At 44.1% G+C, this 24,604-nt stretch overlaps 1 protein-coding gene across 3 annotated transcripts in view; it reads left to right on the forward strand.

Annotated features, from left to right (window-relative positions):
* Positions 1-9,582, forward strand: part of PLB1 (phospholipase B1) — a 158,223-nt gene extending 148,641 nt beyond the window's left edge. For all 3 annotated transcript variants that reach the window (XM_053306297.1, XM_053306290.1, XM_053306307.1), the window contains 2 exons: positions 6,533-6,601; positions 9,129-9,582. In XM_053306297.1, the coding sequence (XP_053162272.1) occupies positions 6,533-6,601; positions 9,129-9,338 (279 nt within the window). In that variant the 3' untranslated portion in view covers positions 9,339-9,582. The remainder of the gene's footprint in view (positions 1-6,532; positions 6,602-9,128) is intronic.
* Positions 9,583-24,604: the final 15,022 nt, after the last annotated feature.

Genomic DNA, 24,604 nt, shown 5'->3' on the forward strand with positions numbered 1-24,604 from the left:
CAGTGTATCTGATAAGAGGTATAGCCCAGGTGTTTATGGCTTGTATGGTGTTCCCGCCATTGAGTTTGGACTTGAGGATCTTTCTAACTCTCCTGATGTATTCACTTCCAATTTTTCTTTTAACTTCAGTATGTGCGATGTTATCAGCCTGGAGAATGCCCAAGGATTTGTAAGGTTCTTTCTCTTCCAGGTTCTTGATGTTGCTTCCATTGGGCAGTTCTATTCCTTCTGTTTTTGTTATTTTTCCTCTTTTCATTATTAATGCAGCACACTTGTCTAGTCCAAACTCCATTGCTATATCACTACAGAATATACGGACAGTGTTTAGCAGTGATTCAATTTCTGACTGGGACTTTCCATACAACTTCAGATCGTCCATGTACAGCAGATGGTTGATTTTACTTGATGTAGATGTTTGGTATCTGAGGCCTGTTTTGTTTACTATTTGTGAAAGTGGGGTCATGGTGATTACAAACAACAGAGGGGATAGTGAGTCCCCTTGGAAAATGCCTCTTCTAATGCTAACCTGTCCAAGTGTCTCGCCATTGATTGTTAACTGTGTACTCCACATGCTCATTGCTTTTTTTATAAATATCTGAATGTTATTGCTGACACCAGTCCTTTCTAAACATTTTAGTATCCATGTGTGAGGCAATGAATCGAAGGCTTTCTTGTAGTCAATCCATGCAACACTTAGATTTGTTTTTCTTCTCTTGCCATTTTCTAAAATCATTTTGTCAATCAGCAGCTGGTCTTTTGTGCCTCTGGTGTTCGGGCAATTTCCTTTCTGTTCAACTGGAAGCTGTTTGTTAGTTAATAAGTGTTGCATGACTTCATCTGCTCTTATTCCAGTTAATAATTTGAACATGGTTGGCAGGCAGGTTATCGGTCTATAATTACTTGGAACTTCACCTTTTGCTGGGTCTTTCATGATGAGATGATTTTTCCCAGTTGTTAGCCATTGTTCAATATCACCTCCTTGCAACATGTGATTGAACTGTTTTGATAGTTGTTTATGAAGGCTTGTTAGGTGTTTAAGCCAAAAGCCATGCAGTTCATCGTCGCCTGGTGCAGTCCAATTTTTAATTTTCTTTGCTCTTTCCCTTATTAATTCTGGTGTTATTATTAGATCTTGCATTTGCTGGTTACATTTTTCGACCTCTTTCATCCAGCCTGCTTTTTTATTATAATCTATTGGATTGTCCCATAATTTCCCCCAGAATTGCACTGTTTCTTCTTTATTTGGTGTTTCTGCATTTCTTGCAGTTTCTCCTTTTATGCTTTGGTAGAAACGTCTCTGATTCGACTGGAATTGGAGATTCTGACTGTGTTGTGTAATTCTGGCTTCGTATCTGCTAATCTTCTTTGACACTGCTGTTATTTGCTGCTTCATTATTTCCAGGACTTCTCTAATTTTCCTTGAATCTAGGTGGTATTTTTGGATCAGATACTGTTTGGTGTTTTCATTCTTCAGCTTCTTGTCTTTCATATCTTTCAATTTACTAGCATCTGATCTAAGCCTGGAGGTTTTATTTTCTAATCTAATCTTCCATTTAGGTGATGTACTGCTTTCTTTTTTGACAGGTCCACTGATCTTATATCCGAGCTCTTGTGTTGTTATTGTTGCTGCACTGTACATTAGTTGGTTTGTTTCTTGCAAATTATTGGTTGTTATTTCTGCAAGTGCAGCATTGACATCTTTTAATGCCTGAGCAAGTTGTTTTTTGGCAACTGTTTTTAGAGCTGGAAGCCGAACCCTGGAGGTTGTTTGGTTCATGTGCTCAGTTATTTTTTGCTTTAGTTCTTGTTGCTTTTCTGTTAAATGGCATGCGGGTTTTTGAGGTGAAGGCAAAGGGGAGGTTGCCTGGTTTTGATTTTGAAACAGTTCAGCAAGAGTGGCATCCTCTATTTCCAACATCTCCTCCACCTGCGCCTGAGCAACTTCTTCAGTTGATGGTAATTCTTCTTCCATATCTTGAGCCTGTGTTGCTCTTTGCAGTTCTTCCAGCTCAACTCCTGTGAATACTTTATTTCTTATTATGAATCTTCTCTGGTCTGCTAGCCTTTGTTCTGTTATTTCTGTATCTGGATGCTTCTCTTTCCAAATTTGGTACACTCTTTTTAAATAACCTCTTCTAGTTGGACTAGACTTGTAATAGCAGATCATTATTTCCTTGTTGGCATTTTTCGTATATTTTTTCCGGTTAAGCGACGTTTCTTCCAGTAACCTTGCAGTCTCCATCCCTGGTTGCTCAACTGAAGATCCTGAGTCCTGTTGCCCACTTGCCACCAGATGTCCAGGGACTCCAGCACCTGGCGCGGTCCTTGTTGACCCGGGCGACGACCAATCCGGTATAGATTTATTAAAGTTACGTCTCACCATATTGTTGATGGGAGAGACACTCTTTGTCTGGCTCCTCTGGTGAGACCTGTCCAGTATGGTTGGACCTTTGGCATAGCTCTCACCTTCCTCAGAGCACGCAAGCCCCACAACCACGCCGAGGTAGTGCCTCACCGGGGGATTATTATTATTATCTATATATATATTTCTCCTAGGTGTGCCTTCCAAAATGCATCCCGGCAGCTCAGCTGATTGGCTGGGCTGCGGAGGTGCCTGATTGGCTGCCGCACCCAGGAGAGAGGACAATTGGCCAGCGGCGTGGGCCAGGGCTGCCAGCGGGCCTGGCCTGGCGGCGACGGGTGGTGCGAGGGGGCAAGGCGAGGAGGAGGACAAGCCGAGGGGCAAGGAGGCGGCAGCGTGGCGGGCCCCGATACTGGGGTGGGGTGGGGTGGAGGAGAGGTGGCCGGCCCCCAAAGAGGCCAGCCGCAAAGACTGGCAAGCGGCTCTCAGCGGGCCCGCTGGCGGTGGGGGAGGCTCTCGGCAGGCCCGCTGGCAGCGGCGGCTCTCGGCGGGTCTGCTGGCGGCGGCGGCAGCGCCACTCAGCCCCGCTGGCGGCGGCACCACTTGGCCCCGCTGGCGGCAGCGGCGGCACTCGGCCCCGCTGGCGGCGGTACCACTCGGCCCCGCTGGAGACTGGGTGGGAAAGGTGGCCTGCCCCAAAGAGCACACAGATGCTCTGTGTGGGGTCGGCTTGTTATTTTTATTATTCATTCGATTTCTATACCGCCCTTCCAAAAATGGCTCATGGCAGTTTACACAGAGAAATAATAAATAAATAAGATGGATCCCTGTCCCCTAAGGGCTCACAATCTAAAAAGAAACATAAGATAGATACCAGCAACAGTCACTGGAGGCACTGTGCTGGGGGTGGGTAGGGCCATTTGCTCTTTCACTGCTCAATAAAGAGAATTACCACGTTAAAAGGTGCCTCTTTATATACCCCTCTTCAACAAAAGTTCCCAAAGTAGTTTACAAATAAATAAATAAATAAATAGGTCCCATGTCCCCAAAGGGTTCACAATCTAAAAAAGAAACATAAGACAGACACCAGCAACAGCCACTGGAGGGATGCTATGCTGGGGATGGATAGGGCCTGTTGCTCTCCCCCTGCTCAATAAAGATAATCACCACTTTTAAAAGGAGCCTCTTTGCTCAGTTAGCAGGGGACAGTCAGTTGATATAGTGGCAGGTTGGAGAAGCCTGGATTCAAGTCCCTGCTCTGCTAAGTTATCACTGAGTAGCTCTGGGCAAGTAACTGTTCCTCAGCCTGCATCAGGCATCTTGCGGACAGCATTAGCCTGCACCTTAGGAATGGGGCTATAGCTGAATGATAGATCATCTGCTGAAATCTTGGAGAGCTAATGCCAGTCAGTGTGGACAATACCGAGCAGATGGACCAATTAGTCTGACACAGTATAAGGCAGTTCCCTCTGTTCTTGTGCTGTCATAATGTAATATGGGAATGACAGGAGAAAGTGAGAGTGAGGAAGACAAGACTGAATAGTAAGTCTTATGCTTCGGTTCCTTACTTATAAGCCAGGGATAACAGCATCTCAGAAGCAGGAGGTGAAGAGGAAAAACTGGAGACATTTGGAACTGGAAGCTTAAAAAACAGCCACCAAAAAAAACTACAGAGACCCCTTTTTGCATTTTCATCAAATATCAGGACATGGAATTCTGTCATGGCCGTTGCATACTATGTTGCCCGAATCAGGTGAGGGGGTGGTTATTTGGTCAGGATGGGGCACATTTCCAGTTTTAAACTGACCCAAGACCTCTGCCAAACAACTTAAAAGGGGCCGCTCTGCCACAGGGTGCGGAGTGGGTAGAGCAAAGCAACTAAGGGGCGAGCCTCACAAGGTGCTGAAGAAAACAGCATAATGTATTCACAAAAGCACCCTGGTTTTCTATGGCTCGGATTCAAAGAGCTACTTAGGCATGCCCTAGGGATGCGGCATGCCTAGTAGAACCTTTGACTTCTTCCTGACGGATCCCCATGCCATATCACAAGCTGTTTTTCCAAATTTCCTCCATTTCAAAAGGGACTTGCCATGCATCTACAGGGAGCAGCTGTCCAAGCCACACAAGTCCAAATCTCCTTGATCATAAAGAACAAATTGTGCAATTCTTTTGATCCAACCTGTTGGTTACGCCTAATGGCGTTCCACTGCAACACGTTTTCATCAGAGACCACCACCCTTTCTGTTGGGGGGTTGTAATTTTTACCCCCAGTTAATTAGCAGAGCACTAAAGAAGCTACCTACTCCACTTACAGAGTAGAATGCAGAGTTTAGTTGTTGCAGATAGTTAGAGAAGACACACAGAGATTCTTGTAGAACTAAGTATTTCTTGGTGAAGTACACCTTTGGATAGGAAAGACCTCATCCTTAATCTAAAGAACTACATAATGAATAGGTAGGAAGAGGGAGAGATGTTTCCATCTGCTCTTTAAGAGGAAAGGAAGGGATTCCTGACTCAGCAAAGGAAATACTGGAAGAGTCATATCAGGGGTCATAGAGTAGAGACTGATAGGAACAGCTAGGGAGACCCTTACTCACTATCTCTACTCCCAGTGCCCCTAGTGGTCATCAGGACAGTTGGTGCAAAAGGTCGATACACTGGAACACTTTTTTGCTTTCCCAAAAGACAAAGAAACTCCTCATTCAGGAGACAGTGATGCTTTTCTATGACACCTTCTGAAGTTCCACTCTGGCATTTTTGGTCTGGAGGTGGTCTGTCTGCTTTTCTTTCTCCCCCCTGCCTCCCGACCAGAAAACTGGTCCCCAATCTTTGCATCCCCAGATGGTGCTGGACTGCAACATCCCAAACTTGGGGATGATGGGAATTGTAGTCCAGCAAGACACAGGGACCCAAGATTGGCAACCCCTGTGCTAGAGCATGGCAAGAACGAAACATGGGTGATAAAGGGGAGTGCATTCAATTATGGTACTAAATCCCCACCCAAGCTGAAATTTAGCCTGTAGAGTGCCCTAGTGGAAGTGTGCCAGAATTTTCTCTCTCAAGAGGTAAAAGCAATTAAGCAATTAGCCTCAAAATATATGGGGACAAGGGAGAATAAAAGCTGCACCATGAGTGGCTTGCAGGCATCCCTACAATGGATCTTGCAACATCCACATGCCTGGGTGTGCTCTTGACAGCACCCTCGCAGGCTGCTCTCAAGCAGGGGTTCTGCTCAGGCAACTAGAATAACATCCTAATAAGGGCTGATAGAACTCCCAACATTGCCAGCTGGCATAGTTAACTTTGTTCCTCATTTACACTGCAGCCCTGTCTCGGAGAAGAGACTGCCCAAACTGTGTGGCTTGTGCACATAAGAAGTGTGATGCTGAATCACCTTCTGGAGAGCAGCCAGCTCTTTCCTGTGTTTCTGGCCAGCTCTGGGAACTTAGAACAAACACTACCATCCTATGCACGCTTCCTTGGAAATAAATCCCATTGCAATGAATAACGTTTACTTCCAAGTAAAGATGGATCATATCAGGTTACAAAGGCCAAATAATTTCTTCCCATCCCTCTTGAGGCCCTTAAGTTCCACCCGCACAGACTTCCCTTCCTGCCGGAGGCAAAATGACTAATCTGCCATATATTCCATCCCTCCATCATATCTTGCTGTTATTCTGCCCTGTTAAGTTAGCACAAGGTGTTTTTTTGTTTGTTTGTTTGTTTGTTTGTTTGTTTGTTTGTTTGTTTGTTTGAATGAATGAAAGGGCCTTTTAACAGGATATGTGTTACATTGCCTTCTTTCACGGACTGTTCTTGAGACCATTGAGAAGTTGCTTAATTTACTTTCATTTCTGCTGCATCTCTAAAAAGAAATGTAACATTGTTCATTCTATAATACAGTAATATATAGACTGCTAAAAATATAGTGCCTGACATGATGAGGAAAATCATTCAGAGTAGTCCCATTGAAATTAAAGAACAAGTTAGGCAATGCTAATAGTAATTTGCCTCCTCATGCCAGTCAGTAGATATAATTGTGAAGTGCTGAAATATAGTGATGGTATGAATGTTTAAATGTGATTTGATAGCATACTATAACATGTCCAGTTACAGGAAGGCTATAGAACTGAAGTTTAGAGGTAAGCTTCTTCTTCTTCTTTCTTTCAGCTGGAACCAGTTGGACACAAGCAGACGTACAATAACTTCACATATGACAGATTGAAGCTCAAGTGCCCAGTAAGTAGGCTTGTGCCCGAAACGTTTCGGGGGCCATAATGGAGGCCTCTGAAACGTTTCGGCTCCGGGGGCCGTTTCGGTGCTTCGGCACTGGTGGGGGTGGTCCTTTAAGGGCAGGGGAGGGTGCACTTACCCCTCCCGCCGCATATCCCCCGCCGGCGCTCCGTCACTGTTAAGCCCCTTGGGGCGGCAGCGTTCCTCCCTGCCGCCCCATTTCTGTCATCGGCCAGAAGTGGCCGGAAGAAGCAAGCGCGCATGCGCCCGTTGCAGGCATGCTCGCGCCTGTCTGCCGTGTGGGTGCATGTGCACAATGGGTGCACGGGCGCTTGCTTCTTCCGGCCACTTCCGGCCGATGACAGAAACAGGGCGGCAGGGAGGAACGCTGCCGCCCCAAGGGGCTTAACAGTGACGGAGCGCCGGCGGGGGATATGCGGCGGGAGGGGTAAATGCACCCTCCCCTGCCCTTAAAGGACCACCCCCGCCGGTGCAGAAAAAACTTTGTGCACATCCCTACCAGTAAGTAACAAAGGCCTGCAGAAACATCCTAACCCCACTGTTATCTCTGGAGCTGTGATACTAACTCCAGTAGAATCAGGATTTCACTCTAGGCAGGGGTGGAACTACCAATGGACAATGCGTTTAGTGGATACGGGCTGCCGAATGGGGCTAGGGCCAATGCCACTGGCCTCCCTCCTTCATCAGCAAAGAGCCACCCACACTCCTCTTGCTCACCCTCCACCCTTGCCCACAGGCTCATGATGTCACCATCTGGCAACACACACTGGGCTGTGACATAATTAGCCCGTGCTCGAGGGCAAGAGGCAGGTGGATGGGTGGGCAGATCATCTGGCCTGGGCCTCATGCACACCAGCTCTTTGGCAGCACTTACAAGGGAGGCCAGGGGCAGGAGCCTCAAAAATATCTAGCCGCAGGCCACCACCCACGTCACTATGCCACTAACTCTAAGAGAGTGTAGATTCTCTGGTAGCATATGAGATTTTCAATGACAAACCATGAATCCCCTCTCATTTGCTACCAGAGAATCTACACTCAGAACACCTCAGAAACAACAGAACCCAGTACCCCATGGGTTAGCAACTCATGGGGGTGGTTGGCAGCCTCTGTGCACTACACCACCACTCGCTCTGGGCCACCCCAGAACCCCACAAGTGCAGTTATGGGGTTGCTGACACCTCCATGTTTCTTTATGGAGAAAAACCTTAAAGATGCGTAAACTTCAAAAATCACTTAAAAATCAGCCCTTTGCCCAATTCCTTTCAAATAATTCTGATAGCTTCCTTGCCCCCCCTTGGGAACTACCACTCACCACACTCTTCTCTAGGCCACCCCTTTCCCCCCAGTGTGAAGCTATACATTTGCTGCAATCCTCATTATTCCCTATGAGGAATTCAATAATATTTTAAAATTCACCAATAATTGGAGGAGTGTCCAATTGCCTTGGGGTTTTGTGAGTGGTAGTCACCCCGGGGTGCCTACCACTTACTCCACGTTTGTGCCCCTAGGTGCTCCACAATAGGGGATAATGGGCTGGTTCGGGTCCCATTATACCCTATGAGAAAAATAATTAAAAATATTTCAAATATTCATAAAAAATCATAGGAATGTTTGATTGCTTTGGGGTTTGGATGGTTTTTTGCACCCATGGGTGCTCCACAATAGGGAATAATGGGCTGGTTTAAGTCCCATTATACCCTATGAGAAAAAATAAAAATACATTTCAAAAAATTAAAAAATCATAAGAGTGTCCGATTGCTTTGGGTGGTAGGTACCCATGGGTGCCAGCTACCATCCCACCCACTTCTGGAGGTTCGAACTGGTTCAAAATGAACCACCCCTACTTTGGTTCAAATTCGAACCTGCAGCTCGAATCCGATGGCTGGTTTGGTTCGAATTCGAACCATCGAACCGAATTGGTTTGAATTTGAACTGGTTCGAATTTGAACCAGTGTGCACATCCCTACTTCCAGGGTGGGATGGGCAGTCTGAGTAACAGCAGCTCACCAGGGCCTCGGACCTTTCTTATTTAGCTACTGAGCCTCAAACTGTGGATATTAGGGATTGAACCCAAGACCTTCTGTTTGTAAGGATGTGCCCCACCACTGAGCTATCTTTCCACCCAAATATTTAGACAAAACTGTTAAACTAGATTTAGTCCCTAAACTCTTCATTCTCCTCTTAACACAAAAACTTTCATTCCACCAGAGTTTATTAGAGTTACATACTCCCAGTCGGAGGTTTAAAATAAATGTGCTAAAAGCAGTGCTGAACCAGCAGAGGGTAGATTCAGAGACTTCAAGGGAATAAATATGTTTATGACTTTTGAAAGCACTAAGATGGTGAATCTTTCTGTTTTACAAAATGGGAATCTCTCTCTTCTCCCCACCCTCCCTCTCCCTCTCTCTCTGCTTTTATCCTGGGAGATTTCCTCTCACTTCACAAGGAGTGAAAGAGTGGCTGGCATGTAGACTGAATAGTTCTTTCTGTAAACCTTCTCTTTCTGCTTTAGGAATATCCATATCTTTACACATCACAAAACAATGAAGGACAGAGTTCAAAGAGCAATGGAAAGCTGGTGCCTTTCTGGGCTGTGATTGTGGCAGCAACAGCTGGAGTTTTGGCAGGATCCCTGATTGTTTGGATTTGGATGACTCAGAGAATCAGCAAACGCTCACAGGCAGGAGATGCAAGGATCGAAAATAAAACAGCAGTATTTTAAATCTGTACCTGCACCAAGGAGACCCAACATAACATCTGCCTCCGGTGACATGTGAAGAGCAGAAAAGCTGATAGCTTTTCACAGGCTATTTTTAACCCATTTTTCCCATCTGAAATTGGAAGAAGAGACATCAGTCTATGCTTAACATCCCACACATCTTGGTAACTTATAAAAGGCCAGAGTTTAAAAATATGTTATATAAGGCCATCCTGTGCAGTAAATTAAAGCAAGAACATTCCAAATGTATCAGCCTTCCTTAATTTTAATTAGACTATTTGTTCGTGTAATGGGAATGGCAAGGTTCAGAATGCTTTTATACATTGATTAAATGGTCCATGCAGATTGCATTCCTGGTAAAGGTTCATTCACAAAGTCAGGTTTGCTTTCTTAAATGTGGTTTGGATGAGTAGTCTTCTCTGTGAAGTTTTAAATCAAAGTGTATAAGTGAGCAGCCTATACATCTTGCCTTCTAGCCGAAGATCAGCCCTGGGAAACGAGTGGCTGCCTAGTTTATCATATCAAATACACTGCAGTTATTAAAAATCTCTTGTATACTGCCTCCTCCAAGACTCTAGGCAGCTAACAAGTAATAATTTAACAACAGCAATAATAATTAAAAAATCAAAGGGCAAAAGCCTGGCGGAAAAGGTAGGTCTTGAGAAGGACCTTAAATGCCACTAAGGAGGAGTCTGAATGAATCGGCGAGGAGGGTGTTCCAAAGAAGAGGGGCAGCAACAGAGAAGGCCCTGCTACAGGCCCAGGCACCACACACTACACCAGGGCCTGGGACACTAAGGAGGGCCAACAGAGAAGACCTCACAGGACAGGATACAACTGGCCGAGAGAGGCAATCCCGGAGATATACAGGTGCTAAGCCCATAAGGGTTTTGTAGGTGAGATCCAGCACTTTAAATTGCACCAGGAAGTGAACAGGCAACCAGTGCAGCAACTATAAAAGAGGTGTGAAAACTATCAAATCTATGGCCACCCATGAGGAGGCAGACCACTGTATTCTGGACTAGTTGAAGCTTGTGAATTGTTTTCAAAGACAACCCTAGGTAGAGCACATTACAGTAATCCAAGCAAGAGGTAACAGAGGCATGAGTTACTGTTGTCATGGCCTGCTGGTCAAGAAAAAGGCCTTAACTGGCAAACCAGTTGAAGCTGGGCAAAGGCACCCCTGGCCATAGCCTCCACCTGCTTTTCCAGCAGGATCCATGAGTCCAGAAGGACCCCCAGATCACCAACCCACTCTCTCAAGGGAAGCACAACCCCGTCAAGAGATAAACTCACACCGGCAAATGGCCAGATCGCAAACTGAACAAGAGCAAGTCAGTCTTGGAGGGATTAAGCCTGAGTTTATTTTGGCCCGTCCAGGTCCTAACAGCCTCTAGGCACTGAGCCAGCACATGAGCAGCATTAGCTGTTTGGCCAGGGGTAGAGATATAAAGCTGAGTATCATTAGCATATTGATGAAAACTTACCCCAAACCAATGGATGTCCAGGCCCAGCAGCTTCATGTAGATATTAAAGAGAATGGGAGCAAGGACTGAGCCCTGTGGGACCCCACAAGAAAGGGGCCAGGGTGCAGAACACTCACCCCAATCGACACTGACTGGAATCACCCCGTGAGATAGGAACGGAACCAATGAAGATCAGTGCCCCCAAGGCCCAGCCCACCAAGGCGTTCCAGAAGGATAGCATGGTCGATGGTATTGAAAGCCGCTAAAAAATCAAGAAGAACCAAGAGAGGTGTGCTTCCCACATCAAGGTTACAATAAATGTCATCCAACAGGGCGACCAGTGTCATTTCAGTGCTGTGCTGCGGCCTGAAACCCAACTAGCAAGGGTCCAGAAAAACTGTTTCCTCCAGGACTCTCATCAACTGAGCACAAACCACCTTCTCCAGAATCTTACCAAGAAAAGGAAGATTGGAGACCGGATGATAGTTATCCAGATTGTCAGGGTTGAGAGAAGTCTTCTTCAGCAGAAGGTAGACCACCGCCTCTTTCAGGAATTATGGAACAAACCCCTCCCAAAGAGAAGAATTAACTTTCTCCCAAATCCAGGAAAGAACATTCCCCCTCACAGCCCTAACCAGCCAGGAGGGACAAGGGTTCAGGCTAGAGGTTGTTGTGCCCACATTGGGGAGAATCCTGTCCACATCATCAGTCTCAACAAGCTCAAAGGTATCCCAGATAGGATCACAAGACCCAGCTTAAATATCCAGGGTTGTATCTTACACAGGGGCAACACCATGATAATGCACTTTAGGTCCAGCTGATAGGCATGCTAATCTCTGTCCTAGTTGTGGGCACCCTTCCCGTTTTCTAAAACTGGGAACTACAGTTATGAATGTTGACCTTTTCCTGAGAAGCAGATAAATGGGGGGCAGGGAGCCAACAGCAACTTAAGTCACTGAAATCATGTGGGAGCCTTCAATGAACACAATAACTACCAGTGTTAAGAAGAAGGAACTATCATTCAAGATTACCAACCTGGATGGTGAGCTAAATAAACACTACTCAAAAAGCCAGCCTCAACATTTGTATATTAAAAAAATAACATCTTTGAGGCTGAGATTCTCACAGGGAACTTAGAGGAGAGCTTTTCTCCAAGAGGAAGAGAGATCACAGTTGTTTAGAAATAAGAGCCAGTTCATGTGCCTATTTGGCATGCAGAAAATACAGACCAAATGGATATGGACAGAGTCCAGCACAGGCTGAAGTAATCTGTGATATTGCTTCAGCACATGCTCACCGTGTGACTCTGACATTTACTGTGCCATTGCAAAGCTGCTAAAAATGGTTTAGTTGGTGGCTCGTTTTTACCAGAGTGCATACAAAATATCACACAGGAGCGCAGCACTCACAGTCAGGCAAAGCCCACTTACCACCCTTAGCCATTCAGACATAGCTATTAAATGTGGAACCTGGCAAAGGGCAAATGAAGAAAGAGAGGGAAGGAGCATCATGCAACAAAGGCAACATGCATGCAGCGGTGCCGCTGCAATGCAACCAAGCTCCTTAATACTTCCCATACTAGTACATCCATGAGGATCTTCCTGCTTATGGATTATTGTAGCGGTTCCCTCCCAACTATTTTTTTAACAACCTTTCTATTGCAAACCTTTAGCTCAGTTACAGTGGCACTCTGTGGAATGGACTTCCGGGCAAAGGTCCAGGCCCTGCAGGCCTGGGGTGTCTCCAAATTTATAATAATAACAATAACAATAACAACAACAACTATTATTATTATTATTATTATTATTATTATTATTATTATTACATTTATATCTTGCTCTTCCTCCAAGGAGCCCAGAGCGGTGTACTACATACTTGAGTTTCTCTTTCACAACAACCCTGTGAAGTAGGTTAGGCTGAGAGAGGGTGACTGGCCCAGAGTCACCCAGCTAGTATCATGGCTGAATGGGGATTTGAACTCGGGTCTCCCTGGTCCTAGTCCAATACTCTAACCATTACACCACGCTGGCTCTGAGTGCCAAGTGGCCCACTACCTTAAGTGGCAGGATTGTCCATGCAAAATGTGGACTCTCTCTGCAAGTCAGTGGGAAGTATCTTATTCAGAATCTCTTCTAAAAATACAAAGTGGGGGAGAGTTTCCAGTTTTCCCTGAGCATGTTCTGGTGTAAAAAATAGTGCATTGCAGCTTAAATGGCAGTGGCACCAGGGGCAGAGGCAGCAGCAGCTGTGTGTGTGAGTGTATGCACAAATGGCCTTTAGGTCCAGGCTCAAAAAATTACCTATGTGCACTTCTGCTCAGGTATGAGAGAGACAGAGAGAGAAAGAGATGGTGTGCACACACACATTTTATTTATTTGCTTGATTGATTGATATACTGCCCTTCCAAAAATGACTCAGGGCGGTTTACAACAAATAAAATCAATTAAAATCAATTAACAGTTAAAATCAAAAGTAAACCAATTAAAAATTAAAATCATTTCAACATTAAAAACACCAACATTAAAATCATTTAAAACCAGCATTAAAATTTAAACGATGAATCTGATTAAAAGCCTGGGTTAATACCTGTGTCCTCAGCATCTTTTTAAAAGTTGCCAGAGATGGGGAAGCTCTTATTTCAACAGGGAGTGCATTCCAAAGTCGACATTTAAATTTTACATACAGGCTACTCCAGACACTGGCATACATCCAGACTGAGTTACTCATGTGTGCTCTGACTGAAATTATTAGGACAAGTTTATCCCATTAATTTCAACTGGGGTAAAGGTAGAGTGTGCTCTCAAGTCGGTGTCATGCCCCATCTCCTGAGGGGAATATCTTACAGTGCTCACACTTCAGGTGTCCCATTTATATACAACCAGGGCAGACCCTGCTTAGCTAAGGGAACAAGTCATGCTTGCTACTATAAGACCAGCTCTTCTCTCCAAAAGTGGAGTGGGATCAAGTGGGATGCTACCCCACTTCTCTTCAGGCAGACCTAAGATTTTTAAGGCTCATTCTCACAATTATTAGGACTATAGGAAGCTGCCATATACTGAGTCAGACCATTGGTCTACCTAGCTCAGAATTGTCTTCACAGACCAGCAGAGGATTCTCCAAGGTTTCAGGCAGGAATCTCTCTCAGCCCTATCTTGGAGAAGCCAGGGAGGGAACTTGGAACCTTCTGCTCTTCCCAGAGTGGCTCAGCCCCCTAAGGGGAATATCTTGCAGTGCTCGCAATTCTAGTCTCCCATTCATATGCAACCAGGACAGACCCTGCTTAGCTAAGGGGACAAGTCATGCTTGTTACCACAAGACCAGCTGCACACGTTCTCATTTTGTGATCATCTATGAGAGTAAAACAAGGTCAAAGGAGGGAAGCTGGCTTGTGCGCTAAGCCCCAGCTGGGTAGGTCAAGCATGCTCTAACCATCGTCCGTCCCCAGCTTCAGACTGAGGTCCTGCCCAGCTGGGACTTAGCAGATGAGCAAGCTCCACACCTCCAACCTTGTTCTACTCTCACAGATGATCACAAAATGGGAGCGTGCACAGCTCCCTAACTAGGGTAAGAGATCTGTATAATAATAGCACCTGTCTAACTGTGTAAACAAGAAATAATAATCATCATCATCATCCTTGGGAAGGACTCGATGTCTGGATAAAACAAACCAGTCAATAACACCTGTCTGACTGTGTAATAAATAAATAATAATAATTAATTAATTAATTAACAAAGGCATGACAAGGTAGCAGGGATGATACACTGGAAAATCTGCAAAAAATACAAGCTACCTGTAGCCAAAAATTGGTGGGACCATAAAATTGAAAAGGTTGTAGAAAATGAAGATGCAAAAATATTATGGGACTTCCGACTACAAACAGACAAACATCTGCCACACAATACACCAAATATAACTGTAGTCGAGAAGAAAGAAAAACAAGTTAAATTAATCAACATAGCAATACCAGGGGATAGCAGAATAGAAGGAAAAAAATAGAAAAAATCACCAAATACGAAGATCTACAAACTGAAATTGAAAGGCTGTGGCAGAAAAAGACCAAAATAATCCCAGTGGTAACTGGCACCCTAGGTGCAATTCCAGAACAACTTGAAGAGCACCTCAACACCATAGGGGCCATAGAAATCACCAAAGGCCAATTACAAAAAGCAACTTTACTGGGAACAGCCTATATTTTACGACAATATCTACAGTATAATAACCAACAGTATTAATAATAAAATTCAGCCATCCCAGGTCCTTGGGAAGGACTCAATGTCTAGATAAAACAAACCAGTCAATAACACCTGTCTGACTGTGTAAACAAGGAATAATAATAAAAATATTACTGGACAGGTCTCACCAGAGGAGCCAGAAAAAGAGTGCCTCTCCCATCAACAATATGGTGAGACGTAACTTTAATAAATCTATACCAGATCGGTCGTCGCCCATGTCAACAAGGACCACGCCAGGTGCTGGAATCCCTGGACATCTGGTGGCAAGTGGGCAACAGGATCTTCAGTTGACCAACCAGGGATGGATACTGCAAGGTTACTGGAAGAAATGTCACTTAACCGGAAAAAATATACAAAAAATGCCAACAAGGAAATAATGATCTGCTATTACAAGTCTAGTCCAACTAGAAGAGGTTATTTAAAAAGAGTGTACCAAATTTGGAAAGAGAAGCATCCAGATACAGAAATAACAGAACAAAGGCTAGCAGACCAGAGAAGATTCATAATAAGAAATAAAATATTCACTGAAGTTGAGCTAGAAGAACTGCAAAGAGCAACACGGGCTCAAGATAAGGAAGAAGAATTACCACCAACTGAAGAAGTTGCTCAGGCGCAGGTGGAGGAGGTGTTGGAAATAGAGGATGCCACTCTTGCTGAACTGTTTCAAAATCAAAACCAGGCAACCTCCCCTTTGCCTTCACCTCAAAAACCCGCATGCCATTTAACAGAAAAGCAACAAGAACTAAAGCAAAAAATAACTGAGCACATGAACCAAACAACCACCAGGGTTCGACTTCCAGCACTAAAAACAGTTGCCAAATAACAACTTGCTCAGGCATTAAAAGATGTCGATGCTGCACTTGCAGAAATAACAACCAAAAATTTGCAAGAAAAAAACCAACTAATGTACAGTGCAGCAACAATAACAACACAAGAGCTCGGATATAAGATCAGTGGACCTGTCAAAAAAGAAAGCAGTACATCACCTAAATGGAAGATTAGATTAGAAAATAAAATCTCCAGGCTTAGATCAGATGCTAGTAAATTGAAAGAAATGAAAGACAAGAAACTGAAGAATGAAAACACCAAACAGTATCTGATCCAAAAATACTACCTAGATTCAAGGAAAATTAGAGAAGTCCTGGAAACAATAAAGCAGCAAATAACAGCAGTGTCAAAGAGGATTAGCAGATACGAAGCCAGAATTACACAACACAGGCAGAATCTCCAATTCCAGTCGAATCAGAGACATTTCTACCAAAGCATAGAAGGAGAAACTGCAAGAAAGAAACACCAAATAAAGAAGAAACAGTGCAATTCTGGGGGAAATTATGGGACAATCCAATAGATTATAATTAAAAAGCAGGCTGGGTGAAAGAGGTGGAAAAAATGTAACGAACAAATGCAAGATCTAATAATAACACCAGAATTAATAAGGGAAAGAGCAAAGAAAATTAAAAATTGGACTGCACCAGGCGACGATGAACTGCATGGCTTTTGGCTTAAACACCTAACAAGCCTTCATAAACAACTATCAAAACAGTTCAATCACATGTTGCAAGGAGGTGATATTGAACAATGGCTAACAAGTGGGAAAAATCATCACATCATGAAAGACCCAGCAAAAGGTGCAGTTCCAAGTAATTATAGACCGATAACCTGCCTGCCAACCATGTTCAAATTATTAACTGGAATAAGAGCTGATGAAGTCATGCAACACTTATTAACTAACAAACAGCTTCCAGTTGAACAGAAAGGAAATTGCCCGAACACCAGAGGCACAAAAGAAGAGCTGCTGATTGACAAAATGATTTTAGAAAATTGCAAGAGAAGAAAAACAAATCTAAGTGTTGCATGGATTGACTACAAGAAAGCCTTTGACTCATTGCCTCACACATGGATTCAAAAATGTTTAGAAACAACTGGTGTCAGCAAAAACATTCAGATATTTATTTTAAAAAGCAATGAGCATGTGGAGTACACAGTTAACAATGCATGGTGAGACACTTGGACAGGTTAGCACAGGGGCATAACAAGGTTGGAGTGGGCCCAGAGAGAAAATTTTAAATTGGGGCCCTTCCTGATACACAGGTACACACACTTCACAATATATAGTGACGTGGGAGGTGGGATTGTAACCCAGTGATCTCATCTCTTGATTCTTCTGGACTTTTCAAACGCGTGGGAAGGAAGGATCATTCAGAATAATGAAGGAAGCTCGGCGGGTGTTGGAGAGTCATGTGACTTGCCTTTGGAGGGCCACTGGAGGTGTGGGGGGCCCCAGGCAACCGCCTCCCCTTGCCTAATGGTAGTTACCCCCCTGGGTTAGCATTAGAAGAGGTATTTTCCAAGGGGACTCACTATCCCCTAATCGCCATGACCCGACTTTCACAAATACTAAACAAAACAGGCCTTGGATACCAAACATCTAAAACATCAAGTAAAATCAACCATCTGCTGTCATGGATGATCTGAAGTTGTATGGAAAGTCCCAGTCGGAAATCGAATCACTGCTAAACACTGTCCGTATATTCAGTAGCGATATAGCAATGGAGTTTGGACTAGACAAGTGTGCTGCATTAATAATGAACAGAGGAAAAATAAGAAAAACAGAAGGAATAGAACTGCCCAATGGAAGCAAAATCAAGAACCTGGAAGAGAAAGAACATTACAAATACTTGGACATTCTCCAGGCTGATAACATCGCACATACTGAAGTTAAAAGAAAAATTGGAAGTGAATACATCAGGAGAGTTAGAAAAATCCTAACTCCAAACTCAATGGTGGGAACACCATACAAGCCATAAACACCTGGGCTATACCTGTTATCAGATACACTGCAGGAATAATAGACTGGACCCAGGCAGAGCTAGAGACGCTAGATCGTAAGACCAGGAAAATCATGACCATCAATCATGCTCTGCACCCCCGCAGTGATGTAGATAGGCTATACCTCCCTCGCAGCTCAGGTGGAAGAGGAATGCTGCAAGTCCATCAAACAGTAGAGGAGGAGAAAAGAGGCCTTGAAGAATATATAAGGGACAGTGAAGAAGATGTACTTCAAATGGTCAAGAACGAGAAACTATTATTTATTTATTTATTTATTTATTTATTTAATCATATTTTTACACTGCCCAAAACTTGCATCTCTGGGCGGTCTACAACAAGATTAAAAGGAAAACATTAATTAAAAACAAAAACAAAAAATTTAAAAGCAAGAAATTTAAAACACAATTTAAAATTTTAAAACAATATTCTAAAAGCAACATTAAAACAATCAAAACAATATCAGTTAAAAGTCTGGGTGAAGAAATGCGTCTATAGAGACTTTTAAAAAGATGTCAGAGATGGGGAGGTTCTTATTTCACTAGGGAGCGCATTCCAAAGCCTCAGGACAGCAACGGAGAAGGCCCATCCCTGAGTAGCCACCAGACGAGCTGGTGGCAAATGCAGACGGACCTCTCCTGATGATCTCAATGGGTGGTGGCGTTAATAACGATGAAGACGTTCTCTTAAAAAAAAAACAAAACAGGGCCCAAGCTGTTTAGGGCTTTATAGGTTATGACCAAAACCTTGTATTTTGCCCAGAAACATATCAGCAGCCAGTTAACTCCTTCAATACAGGACTAATATGGTCTCTCCTGGATGACCCAGAGACCAGCCTGGCTGCCGCATTCTGGACCAACTGTAGTTTCCAGACTATGTACAAGGGCAACCCCACATAGAGCACATTGCAGTAATCCAATCTGGAGGTTATCAGCAGATGTACCACTGTTTTGAGGTCGTCTAATGCAAGAAATGGACGTAGCTGGCGTATCAGCCGAAGCTGATAGAAGGCACTTCTGGCCACTGTCTCAACCTGGGACACCAGGGAGAGACTTGGATGCAGAAGCACCCCTAGACTACGTACCTGTTCTTTCTGGGGAAGTGTGACCTCATCCAGAACAGGCAGATCAAAATTGTCTCTCGAGTTCCGACCCCGCACAATGAGTACCTCCATCTTATCTGGATTCGGTCTCAGTTTGTTATCCCTCATCCAGCCCATTACCAACTCCAGGCAGGTATTTAGGGAGATTAAGCCCTCTCCTGATGATGCTGACATGGAGAAATAGATTTGGGTGTCATCAGCATACTGATAGCACCCTGCACCAAATCTCCTGATGATCTCTCCCAGAGGTTTCATGTAGATGTTAAACAACATCAGCGACAATACGGAGCCCTGAGGGACACCATACAAAAGTTCAGATTTTGAAGAACAGCAGTCTCTAAGGGACACCATCTGGAACCTGCCTGAGAGGTAGGAGAGGAACCACTGCAAAGCAGTGCCTCCCACACCCAACCCCCTCAGACGTTCCAGAAGGATACTATGGTTGATAGTATCAAAAGTCGCCGATAGGTCCAAAAGGACCAACAGAGTCACACTTCCTCTGTCCATTCCCAGTTGGAGATCATCCATCAGGCCGACCAAGGCAGTCTCCACCCCATAGCCAGCCCAGAAGCCAGTTTGAAATGAGTCTAGATAATCCGTTTCCTCCAAGATTGTCTGGAGCTGGGAGGCCACCACCCTCTGCATTACCTTGCCCAGCCACGGAAGGTTGGAGACAGGCCTGTAGTTACTCAGCTCCGAGGGATCCAAGGTAGGCTTCTTCAGAAGCGGTCTAATAATTGCCTCCTTAAGACTAGGAGGCATCCTACCTTCCCTCAGAGATGCATTTATGATCTCTACCAGGCCTTCTACAACAACCTCCCTGCTAGATCGAACAAGCCATGTCAGGCAAGGGTCAAGAGGAGAAGTGGTGGGTCGCACCATTCCAATCAGCTTGTCCACATCCTCAGGAGTCACAAACTGGAACTGTTCCAACCTAACCACATAAGAGGAGACACTGGATACCTCCACATCAGATACTGAAGTAAGTGCGGAGACGTAATCTATGTCTGCCCGAATATGAGAGATTTTGTCCACAAAGAATTCATTAAATACATCACAGTGGGTAATAGATGGTTCCAAATTCTGATTCAAGGGAGGAGGGGCACATACTAGCCCTCTCACAGGACAACTCTGCCGGACGTGAACTTGCGGATGCAATACAGGCAGAAAAGAATCGCTTCTTTGCCGCACCTATCGCTTGAGCATAGGTCTTCAAATGAGCTCTATGTTGCAATCTGTCGGATTGAAGCCAAGTCTTTCTCCACCTGCGCTCCACCTCGCCGCTTCAGCCCCCGTAGTTCTTCCGTATACCAAGGGGCCAGTTCTGAAGCGGGTCAGAGAGGACGCTTAGGAGCAATCATGTCTACCGCCCCGGTGAATTTGCTGTTCCAATTCTCCACCAGGACATCAACAGGATCGCCGGTGGAGCCAACACTGAATCCCTCCAAGGCTTCTTGAAATCCTATGGGATCCAATAACCTTCTTGGGCAGACCATCCTAATAGGTCCCTCGCCCCTGCGAAGGTGGGGAGTGACTGTGAGTCCAACTTAACCAGCTGGTGTTCAGTCCATGACAATGGAAAAATCACAGGATTCCCCACAGTGCAGTTCCAAAAGACCTTGAAGAGCACCTCAACACCATAGGGGCCACAGAAATCACCATCAGCCAATTACAAAAAGCAACTTTACTGGGAACAGCCTATATTCTGCGACAATATCTATAATAATAACAGCAACAAAGATATTGATAATAAAATTCGACCATCCCAGGTCCTTGGGAAGGACTCGATGTCTGGATAAAACAAACCAGTCAATAACACCTGACTGACTGTGTAAAGAAAAATAATAATAATTTATAATTGTGAGAATGAACTCCTTGTTTCCTTTCAGCAAACATAACTGAATCTATCCTAATTTGAAATGAAACCATCTTCCTTTCCTTTCTTCTTCTTCTCAGCTTTGGTAGCACTGATGCCATAAGAAGCTTTCCGTGCTTTTCCCAGGTGTGCAAGAACTGCATGACTCCCTCGAGTCTTAGAAACCAGGCCTCTGGAGCTTCTGCAGAGCTTCCTCTGTGCAGTTAGTGGGGTCAAGGACTCAGATGTAAAACAGAGAAGCTTAAGCTGTGTGTGACCCCATTCACTTGCTGCTTCAGACAGCCAACAGAACCTCAGCTATAGCCTGACTCCAAAAAAAGACACAACCCATCTCTGCATCTCAGTAGCAGGCACTCACCCCTCCAATGCCCTCATGAGCATCTGCTTCTCTTTAAATAAACCAAGATTGGTTGTGATGCTCAAACTGACCAACCTTGGCCCACTCTTGGCTGCGTGTGTGAAAAGCCTCAATGGCTAACATGATGTCCAGGGCTGCTACAGAGCCCTAAGGCAGCCCTGATATTGTTAAGAATGGGTGACTAAACCCTATGTACCTACTAAACAGACAGAGTTGTTTTTACACATGATTACTGCAGCTAGGATTCTTTATGGGCTAGAGTTTAGTTTCTTTTCTTTCTTTCTTTTAAATTAAAGCTGTGGAGCCATGTTAGGGTTAGGGACAGGGCAACTTTTGAATCCGCTTTATTTCCTATGGGGGAAATATATAAAATCAATAAAAATAAATAAATTTATTAAAAATCAACCAAGTGCCCCACTGCCATCAAATATGGGTGGTAGGTTGCACCCCTGGGGCCCTATGTAACATCCAAATTTGGTGCCTCTAGGACCTTTAGAAGTTGGCCAAATCTATCCAAATCCAAATCAAATCAAATCCAACTCGAATAGAATCAGATCAGATTCAAGTTTGCAGATTCAAGTTTGAATAAAATCTGGCTGATCCATTTCAACCACAAATCGAATTGCAAAAAATTGATTCGTGCACATCCCTAAGTACTAGTACGCTCTTTTGGGAACTCCTGAAATATTGCATTGTGGCGGGGGTGGGGTGGGGTTGGCTGTACAAAGCTCAGTTTGTAGTCTTTGGCAACTTTCTGTCTCCCAGCCTATTCTGCCTCACAGATCTAAATGTTGCTCTCACTTCAATTGAGCAAGGGAAGAATGCAAACATTGCAAATGCGATCATTGGGCTTGGGCTTGGATTAGGATTTATAGGTGTGTATGTGAAAGAGTGCACTGTGGTTCAGCTGGTCTAACAAGCTTAGAGCGACGATAAGAACTGCTGTTAAGCCTGCTTCCAGTTTACAAACAGTGGCTGATTCACCACATGACAGTACATCCGTCTAGCAAGATCATATTTGCACAGTGTGCATAATTGCGAAAATGTCAATTTTGTAAAAATTGTGTTACACAAAAGTATACCCATTGGAAACAATGCATTTACTCTTGTGTAACATAATTTGTGCAACCTTCACCAATTTTGCAAACTCAGCATTACTAGGCTGCCATCCTGTTGCTCAGTATGTCAATCACAGTGCCTAAGGTTGTATCTGCCACCATTGTGTATGACAAAATAGGCCTAAATATGCAAATGCACATCAAATCACTTACAAGAAGTGGGGGTTGGAGGCACAATGAATTCTGATGCACCATTTGGGAAAAGGCATGTATGCAGAGCTTGTTACTGAGAAATAATCCCACTATGTTCAATGGAATTTCTGCCTAGACAACCGCACGCATGATTGCAGCCTAAAACCTCTCTCACTCTCTCTGGTACAAATTCAGTAATTTAGAGAATTAAAAGGAACTCCAGGCAGCCTCTAGCAAACATTAAGGCAAGAGTGTTGTATAGCGGTTAGAATGTTGGACTAGGACTGAGGAGACCTGAGCTCAAATCCACATTCCATTTACACCACTCTGGGCTCCTTGGAGGAAGAGTGGGATATAAATGTTTTAAAAGTAATTAGAATAGAATAGAATAGAATAGAATAGAATAGACTACTTATAGGTGGCAGGAAGCCACAGAGCAAGATCAGAAATTGGCTCTGAAGTGTCGTCATCTTGTTTCTGTCCATGCATCTTTTAGTTCAATGGGCATCTAAAGGTAACGTGTGCCGTCAAGTCGATGTCAACTCCTGGAGGGGTTTACCATTGCCTCCTCCTGCTCAGTATGAGATGATGCCTTTCAGCATTTTCCTATAGCACTGCTGCCCGATATAGTACCAGCCGAGATTCAACCGGCAACCTTCTGCTTGTTAGTCGACCACACTTGAAAACCCAAAATTTAATTTTATTTGTTTGTTTGTCAAACTTTCGTCTCTAGGTGGTTAAGAAAAACATAAAACAAGTTAAAACATACACAAAAATCTTAAAACAATTAAGGCAATCTAAAAATTAAAAACAGGTTAAAACTTAAAAATTTAAAAAGCTGGAAAAGCTTGGCTGAAGAGGTGGGTTTTCGAGCGCTTTTAAAAAATTGTCATTGTATTAACGGGTACAAGTTCATTAAATGAGTATGTTAATTAAAGAGCCCTGACACGGTCTTAAAAAGATCATGGTTTATTAATATAATATTTTGAAAGATATCAAAAGGTCCTTCAAAAATATTTTATTAATGCATATATTTTATATATATATATATATATGTAAAAATAATAATAATAATATATAAGTGGATATATACGTGGACCTTTTTCAGAAATAGTCCCTTCCTGTCCTCTGCGGTTGCCTCTGAGCATGTGCAAAGTTCATTCTCCCAAAGGGAATACCTTTAAAGAGAAGAACCTAAAGAAAGTGCCTCTGAGCATGGACTTCCTGCTTCTTTTTTGGTAAAAGGCATGCCCCTCTTCTGCAAACCATCTGGCCATGCTGTGGAATCTGGTGTCTTGTGCTTTGGCCTGATCCGGCCTGCCTCGGGCAACAGTGGCCTCCTGAGTCCTGTGCTGGCTGAGAAGCAGCGTAAGCCAAGATGGCAAGGACTTTGTTCAATGAAGAGCAGAGCAGCTGTAGCCTCCGGTGGGTCATCAGGGCCCCTCGTGACACTTTCCCCAGGGAAGAGAATCCGCTTTCCAGCAGGCTGACAGCAGCACCAGATGGCTGACCTCCAGTGGCCCGTCAGGCTCTTGCTAGATCCAGTTAGCAGCCTTTCTTCCCGGCCTGCTATGGCACGAGCTGAGCGGTTGCTGCTCTTCCTGCTACAGCCATTGAGCTGTTCTCCCATTCCTTCAAAGGCAGCTGGGTGTGTTGCCTCCCCTCTGGGTCGCTGCTTGCTGGCAGTAATCATTCTTGCAAAATAAAGAAATGAGTCAGCCTGGCAATTAGGCTGGGTAGCTGAGCCACATTCCTTCGGCTGCCTCTTGTTTACATCCAACAATTAACAATATAATAACACTTTGCCCTTCTATCCAGCCTTTGTCAGAGGATCTCAAAAACACTTTGCAAATGTTGTTGATGTTGCCATAACATTTCTCAGTCCTCCACAGAGTGGACTCATATTATTGCATGTATGAGGGAATGTAGCTCGCAAGCAAAGTGAACGGAAAGAACCTGCCGAAGACTACCGTGAATCAGTGGCAGAGTATTTATTTATTTATTTACTTACTTACTTACTTACTTACTTACTAAGAAATTTACTGTATACCGCTGCCTCCAAAGGCTCTAGGCAGTGAACAAGAACAAGAATAATATATGTGTTTAAAAAATCAAAGGGCAAGAGCCTGGCGGAAAAGGTAGGTCTTGAAAAGGGCCT

The sequence above is a fragment of the Hemicordylus capensis genome, chromosome 1 (assembly GCF_027244095.1).
Source record: "Hemicordylus capensis ecotype Gifberg chromosome 1, rHemCap1.1.pri, whole genome shotgun sequence".
Classification (NCBI taxonomy): domain Eukaryota; kingdom Metazoa; phylum Chordata; class Lepidosauria; order Squamata; family Cordylidae; genus Hemicordylus; species Hemicordylus capensis.